This window comes from Meles meles, chromosome 11 (assembly GCF_922984935.1).
Source record: "Meles meles chromosome 11, mMelMel3.1 paternal haplotype, whole genome shotgun sequence".
Classification (NCBI taxonomy): domain Eukaryota; kingdom Metazoa; phylum Chordata; class Mammalia; order Carnivora; family Mustelidae; genus Meles; species Meles meles.
Genome location: NC_060076.1, coordinates 46223517 through 46231667, shown reverse-complemented (window position 1 = coordinate 46231667; position 8151 = coordinate 46223517). Strand labels below are relative to the sequence as shown.

Here is an 8151-nt window from a genome sequence, read left to right as displayed (position 1 = left end):
ATTAAGAGTTTGAAATTAATTTGTGTTTGTAGACTGATCATTCTGCATGCAAAAGGAAGGATGGATTTGGCTTATGGAGAGGTGGGATTCAGAGAGCCTGATTAGAAGGCCATTGCAATAGGCCCTAAGAGAAGAGGGTAGAACTTCAGATCTGGCAGCAGCCAGGGAGATTTGAAAGATTTAGGAGTGAAAATCAATGATAATTGAAGACTGACTGGCTAGGATAGCTGAAGAGGAGAGAAGATTCCAGCATAGGTTGAGGTTTTGAGTAATTTACAGTATCCATAGAACCATTGCTAGCTAGTGGAAAGGCTTGAGATTGGGTGTTTGAATCCTGATTCTGCCACTTAAAAAGTAACCACTTGGAAGAAGTTACTTAAACTTGCCTAGCCTCAGTTTTCTATGTCTATACAAAAATGGTTGAAAATAATTTTGTGGGATTTATGGGAAGATAATTATGAAATCTAGTGAATTGCCTTGCCTAATAGTCTACATTCAACATGTATCTTCTTCAGTTTTAGGCATGTGAAGTTTAAAGCTGTTATTTTGTGTCTGATGGATATATCCAGTATGTATTCAAAAACAGAGGTTCAGGCCTTGGGAAGGGGGGTGCAAATAAAAGCCCAAGAATTTGGAGATAGGATTATTAGATGATAGTTGAAATCACTTAAACTTTATGAGATTCCATCATAAGAACAAAACCTGCCTCATGTAAGAGATGTGCTTAAAGAAACCATTAGGACTCTGAAAAGACTTAGAACTGACAAGTAACTTGAGGAATAAAGAGAACTCTTTGAATATAACAATTAAAAGATCACTGACAACCTTAGAGCAATTTTCATATGGCGGTAAGGAACAGAATGCAGATTGTGGTGATTTGAGGGAAGATTAGAAATGAAGAAATAGTTATGATATAGAATGTCCTTTTAAGAAATTTGGCATGGCGATTTGGGGTGGTAGCTAGAAGTAGATAAAGGATAAAGAAAAGAGGCCTGAATTTATAGTAATAGACACTGAGAGGAAAGATCTAGTATTGAAGCAGAGGGAGATAGTGATGGGAGATAAATAATGAAGGAATATTCTAGAAGAAGCTGCAGCTCAGGAAACATAAATCACAAAAGAATGCATTTGCCTGAGATGGAAGAAGATACAACCTCTTTTTGTGTCAGAATGTGAAGGCATGAAGTTGGAAAGACTATCTATAATTGGAAGTTAAGAAGCTTCCAGTATCCTTTCCTGCTTTGTCGAAGATTAGTTGACCATAGAGTTGAGGGTCTATTTCTGGGCTCTCTATTCTGTTCCACTGATCTATGTGTCTGTTTTTGTGCCAGTACCATGTTGTCTTGATGATGACAGCTTTGTAATAGAGCTTGAAGTCCGGAATTGTGATGCCACCAACTTTGGCTTTCTTTTTCAATATTCCTTTGGCTATTTGAGGTCTTTTCTGGTTCCATATAAATTTTAGGATTATTTGTTCCATTTCTTTGAAAAAAATGGATGGTATTTTGATAGGGATTGCATTAAATGTGTAGATTGCTTTAGGTAGCATGGACATTTTCACAATATTTATTCTTCCAATCCAGGAGCATGGAACATTTTTCCATTTCTTTGTGTCTTCCTCAATTTCTTTCATGAGTACTTTATAATTTTCTGTGTATAGATTCTTAGCCTCTTTGGTTAGGTTTATTCCTAGGTATCTTATAGTTTTGGGTACAATTGTAAATGGGATTGACTCCTTAATTTCTCTTTCTTCTGTCTTGTTGTTGGTGTACAAAAATGCAACTGATTTCTGTGCATTGATTTTATATCCTGACACTTTACTGAATTCCTGTACAAGTTCTAGCAGTTTTGGAGTGGAGTCTTTTGGGTGAAAGAATGTCCAATGGAAAAAAGACAGCCTCTTCAATAAATGGTGCTGGGAAAATTGAACAGCCACATGCAGAAAAATGAAATTGGACCACTTCCTTACACCACACACGAAAATAGACTCCAAATGGATGAAGGACCTCAATGTGAGAAAGGAATCCATCAAAATCCTTGAGGAGAATGCAGGCAGCAACCTCTTCGACCTCAGCCGTAGCAACATCTTCCTAGGGACAACGGCAAAGGCAAGGGAAGCAAGGGCAAAAATGAACTATTGGGATTTCATCAAGATCAAAAGCTTTTGCGCAGCAAAGGAAACAGTTATCAAAACCAAAAGACAACTGACAGAATGGGAGAAGATATTTGCAAACGACATATCAGATAAAGGGCTAGTATCCAAAATCTATAAGGAACTTAGCAAACTCAACACCCAAAGAACAAACAATCCAATCAAGAAATGGGCAGAGGACATGAACAGACATTTCTGCAAAGAAGACATCCAGATGGCCAACAGACACATGAGAAAGTGCTCCACGTCACTCGGCATCAGGGAAATACAAATCAAAACCACAATGAGATATCACCTCACACCAGTCAGAATGGCTAAAATTAACAAGTCAGGAAATGACAGATGCTGGCGAGGATGCAGAGAAAGGGGAACCCTCCTACACTGTTGGTGGGAATGCAAGCTGGTGCAACCACTCTGGAAAACAGCATGGAGGTTCCTCAAAATGTTGAAAATACAACTACCCTATGACCCAGCAATTGCACTACTGGGTATTTACCCTAAAGATACAGACGTAGTGATCCGAAGGGGCACGTGTACCCGAATGTTTATAGCAGCAATGTCTACAATAGCCAAACTATGGAAAGAACCTAGATGTCCATCAACAGATGAATGGATCAAGAAGATGTGGTATATATACACAATGGAATACTATGCAGCCATCAAAAGAAATGAAATCTTGCCATTTGTGACGACGTGGATGGAACTAGAGCGTATCATGCTTAGTGAAATAAGTCAATCGGAGAAAGACAACTCTCATATGATCTCCCTGATATGAGGACATGGAGAAGCAACATGGGGGGCTAGGGGGATAGGAGAAGAATAAATGAAACAAGATGGGATTGGGAGGGAGACAAACCATAAATGACTCTTAATCTCACAAAACAAACTTTGGGTTGCTGGGGTGAGGTGGGATTGGGAGAGGGGGAGGGGGCTATGGACATTGGGGAGGGGAGGCAAACCATAAGAGACTATGGACTCTGAAAAACAACCTGAGGGTTTTGAAGGGTCAGGGGTGGGAGATTGGGGGAATATGTGGTGGGTAATAGGGAGGGCACGTTTTGCATGGAGCACTGGGTGTTGTGCAAAAACAATGAATACTGTTACGCTGAAAAAATAAATAAAATGGAAAAAAAAATAAACACACACATACACACACACACACACAAAGAAGCTTCCAGTATCAACCCAGCTATTGTTTTATCCTCTTACTTAGCTTTTATTTTTGTGTTCTAATAATGTATGTTGTGAGTACCTTAACTGGATTGGCTAATACCTTTTAATGTTATCTCCACATAAGATGATTTATTAAATTTTCATTTAGTAAAAGTCAAGTGAAATCTCACCTCTGTCCTTTTTTTTCCCCTGGGAAAAGACAAAAAAACATTGGAAAATACTGATTCTTAAAAAAGTAGCCCCAAGAATGATAGGGTTGCAAAAAATAACACAGTGCCAGGGTCTCAGACTATCAGAGAAATGCGTTACTCTAATGATTTATATATCCTATGGAAATATTAGAGCTAAACTTCATGCAGTGTTGACATCAGGACATTGGAATATATATTAGCTCTTAAAATATGATTGTTCCAGTAATAAAATTATTTGTATTGTTTCACTATTGCTATAAATGAGTTTTTGGTTGAGCGTTTGCTTTTTGGAAAATGGTTTTACATATCCTTTTTATAAATGTTAACTGTTAGCTCACACTTAAATTGGGATTGTAAGCAATTAACTTTGTATCATGTCTACATTTGAAAACAAGTACCACAAGACCTTTCCTAGTAGGTGAACACATAGTTTAATTAGATCATCTTCATTTTATTGTATTACAAACACATAAAAACACAACACAACCAGCCCCTCCTCATACAGGCGATTCTGGAAATGATAAAGACCACGCTCTGGATTTATTATAAAGTAAATACAGTAAGGTGGAAGAATCATACAGTGGAAAAGCAATAGTCCTAAAGCTGATGGGATTTCAACACAAGGTCAGCATCTCAAAGTCTTTCAAAGGAGTAAGACTATATAGAACAGTTATATTTAAATACTACCATCATGTGGGGATTTGTAGTAATCTATCCTTGGTCTTCATGACTTAATTCTCTACCTTCTATCTGGAGATCTAAGTCTTACTTTCAGGGTCACTATTGGCTTTGTTCAAGTGCTTTGAAATACATTTCATTAGCTTTGATCTTCTTGCTGTATTCTTAAATGTAAATCCAAACAGTCAAAGAATATCTGTTTTTGATAGCACAACAAAATCAATACTTAGTATTTTCAAAACAGAACTTTGGCCATTTCCATCAAATTTACTTGTTCTCCTGTATTCCCTACTTTATTAAATGATGCAATCAAGTACCAGACACTAAATCTGGGAAGACATCATAGTTTCACATTCCAGATAGACATCAAAGTCAACCGGTATATCATTCAAGGTTTTTCCTTAAGCATGGCTGTTTTTTCAGTAGTGCTCATAACCATTTAAATTTCTTTAAAGAATATTGGCAATTGTGGGTTATTTTTTTCTTCTTGTGTCAATATTACTAATTTGTACTTGTATTAAAAGTATCCAGATTATCCAAGTCTTAAGATTATTGTGAGAGTTCAGTTAGATATAGATATAAAGCATTTCATAGGCTGCCATCCATATAAGAGGTATTCAATAGAAACAACTCAAAGAAATAGAAATTAATATCCAATTCAGTCATGGAACATAGACTTAGAGAAAAATGGGGCAATTCTCAACTATTCAGAACTAATATTTTGGATGTGTGTGTAAGATAGCATGATGAAGATTAATTGTTACGGATTATTAAAGAAATTGTCTACATTGAACCAAATGATGAATACAGAAACAGTAAGAAAATAAAAAGAAGTAAGCAGCCTTAGAAATTGAAATACTCTAATTACAGCCACTGATGAGAGTTACCAACCATGCATTTTTATCATCACGCTGTGTATCATCTTTATGTACATTGCAACATACCAGCATTCCATTCTGTACAACTCTGGTTATATCATTTGCCCTTTCATTGCTTCCATTGTCTTAGGATAGCATTAAGGCTCTTTACTAGAGAACCTCTATTTCAGTTTTTTTAAATGTTATGACTTTATGACCACAAAACAGCTTAATTCTGAGTTTTCTGTTCTGAGTCAACACTTAAGAGAATTGTGAAGGACCTCCTGTATTGTATTTACTATCTGATTCCCAAATCATCCTTTGCTTTCTCATCTGTTATCCCCATTAATTCTTCAAGTTTCTTCTCCAAATATTTCTTTAATGACCTTCGTATTGCCTTCATTTTTCTCCGATGAAACACACAAATATAGAATCTAGAATAGAGAAACAACATAATCCTGACTTTAGTATTAGTAGGCCAACTCTTAAGGACAATTATATAACCATGTTTTTTTTCCCCTTCTTTTTCTGGATGCTGCTCCAGGAGTTTTCCTCATATTTAATTGTACCTCCTCCATTTCCTGTGGTTCAACTTTTATCCCATAAACTTCCATCCATTTCATTCCTGTCAGTATTGTATCCCAGACTTTGAAATTACTTCTTTCCCCTTACTGCCGTTGGAAGGGGGGGATGGTGTAGTCTCTTTGCCAAAGGAATGCTTGACCCAGTGTGTGTGTGGAGGGAGGAAAACTCACAGTATCAAAGCACTTCCCAATATCACAACTTCTGTTAGCAGTATCAGAAATAGAGCAATCTCTCGATTCTCAGCCTTCTTTGAATCCTCTTCTGGAGGGAGAAAGAGGAAAATGGAGAGTGAGTTTGGGAGAGGAAATATACTAACTTGAGAACTTGATCCATAATAGATGATTCTTTTTAACATCAGATAATCTGATCTGCTCATCATTTCCAGCACTGTTTTCTAGTTATTCTGGTATTTATTACACTTAGATCCCTAGACTCTACAAAATGTTTGCCCTTACTGCCCCAGCCTAATTCCCTCCACCTTTAGTGGAGCACCTTTTCTTTAATTTCTAAGCCCTTCAATTGATCCAGTGCCCAGTAATTCATCCTGGTACAAATTTTGCCCAATAATTTAGCTCTGATTTGTGACATTACCATGATCTGTGTGGAAGGTGGTCACCAAATATTTGTGGAATGAATGAATGGACAACTCAGTACCTTGATCCCTGACCCCTCCAAATGCTATACTACAATCTTTGTTACCTCCACAGTACTCTCCTCTGAAGCATGGGGAGGTGATGCGAAGACAGGTCCAGCAATCCAGGATAGGACCTTCAGTCACGACTGATAAAGAAAAGAAAAATAACGGAAGGGGGCCATGGCATGCAGTTTTCTTAGCTCAGACATGAAGTAATGGATTAGATCTCAGGCATTTCCAGGATTCTTAATGTTACATTGCTGTGAATTTCTTCTTCCCCTAGCAATCAAATTTCTTGATGGGTCAAAACCTTCTGTAACTTATGTCAGATCTCTGGGGAAGAGGTGGGAAAAATGATGCCTCAGTGTATTTTGGTCCTATGGGTTATAAACTATATTTTAGAAGGCCTAAGCACCTCTAAACTGTATGTTTGAGATTGCAGAGAGACACATTTTGTTGTCAGGTCTGATTGATATTTCCACCCCCATAATCCCAACTCTAGAAATTGGGTTCTTAGTATGACAGGTAGGAGAGATATGGCCGTATAGGGCAAATGAGATGGGAAAATATGGACTGAATTCTTAAGGTGTCGCATGTACTGTACTCACCGCAATCTTCCGAACAAGCTAAAAGAGAATCAGAAAGTTCTAATGAATCTATAGTCAACTCAGAGTTTGCTGTATTTATGCCCAATAATCTTCATTTGGTTACCCATGAAGTTCCAACCACTCCTCCATCCATTCTAAACAACTGTAACATGAAACCACCTTCCTCCTCTCACCCTCATTTCCTATTCCTTTCACATAATTTGAGTGTTGTTAGATATCTTTTATTACCAACTTCAGAGAAATTCTTTAACATCTCTTTCAGTTTGGATTCCAGGTTTAGGCGGACATCGAGAAGCTTGCCTTGAAGGATAAAGGCACCTAAGAGGGGGTGGAAGGGTTGTCAGAAACGAGGGGTAGACTTCCCCTTCAGAATTTAATCCTAATTGTTTTTCCAAGGGAACTTTCCTTATACTAGCTTGGTAAAGACAGTCTTTTAACATTGAAACTGTATCTCACCTTTCCATGTTTCATTGCCCAGTTTATAAAGTTCATTCTTCAGCCATATTCTCAACTTGATAACATCATCAACAGCTAGAGAAGAGAAGTAAAGGTACATGTAGGGGAATAATTACATCTGTGGAGGAAATTACGTGGACTCAGGTGCACTCTTCCCTGCCTCCCCTTCTCCCTTTAATCCACAAAACTCTCAGGGACTCAAACTTCCCTCACCCAACACCCGAAGCATCTTGTCCCTGTGGGTGACCTTGACACTTAAACGGATCATCTCCTTAATTTGCCATTCAAGCAGATGAACTCGGCCTGGGACTTCTGAGGGTACCATCTCTGCCAGCAAGAACCTAATATCTTCTGCAAATTTGGGGTCACATTCCAAGCAGCCTTTGACCCCATGGAAGACTGCCAGGGACAGGGGCAGGAGCAGGAGCAACCACAGCTCTCCCATTTTCTTGCCCCAAGAGCCGGTTGTCCTGGCAACTAGTTCACCTCGTTCCCTTTTCTTCAAAAATCCAGGAATAAGAGCTTTGTCCTGGATAGTCTGACTTCACCTTCCCCTGCATTTCCATCCCACTTCTAGGCAATCTCATTTCCCTAAGGCTCTTCAGTTGTTTTCTGACTTTTATCCTTCATTCCAGAGAGAGGGAACTGCCAGTTGGGAAGCAGATACCTGAGTTCTGAGTGTAGAACACAGAAAGTGAGAGAAATCTTGAGCTCACACAAGCAAAGTTCCATGCAGAGACATATCTCAGGAAAAGGTTTTCTTCAGGTTTCTTCTTTACTTGTGTCTTCAGTAATTTCTCACATTCCTCCTGACGAC

The 8151-nt window shown here is 38.3% G+C and overlaps 1 protein-coding gene across 1 annotated transcript; it reads right to left on the bottom strand.

The window, feature by feature from the left end:
• Nucleotides 1–5349: 5349 nt before the first annotated feature.
• Nucleotides 5350–7779, bottom strand: IZUMO3 (IZUMO family member 3). Its single transcript, XM_046021906.1, has 7 exons — nt 7548–7779; nt 7335–7409; nt 7107–7196; nt 6879–6896; nt 6336–6416; nt 5807–5897; nt 5350–5485 (listed from the first exon to the last, which is right to left on the bottom strand). Exons 1-7 carry the CDS (start codon nt 7777–7779, stop codon nt 5350–5352), a joined length of 723 nt encoding a protein of 240 aa, XP_045877862.1.
• Nucleotides 7780–8151: the final 372 nt, after the last annotated feature.

Coding starts and splice junctions, on each gene's coding strand:
- IZUMO3 (XM_046021906.1), bottom strand. CDS start 7,779: ATGGGAGAGCTGTGGTTGCTCCTGCTCCTGCCCCTGTCCCTGGCAGTC. Junction 7,197..7,334: donor GGGCAATGAAACATGGAAAG/GTGAGATACAGT, acceptor ACCCCCTCTTAG/GTGCCTTTATCCTTCAAGGC. Junction 5,486..5,806: donor TTGGGAAGTGCTTTGATACT/GTGAGTTTTCCT, acceptor TCTCTATTCTAG/ATTCTATATTTGTGTGTTTC.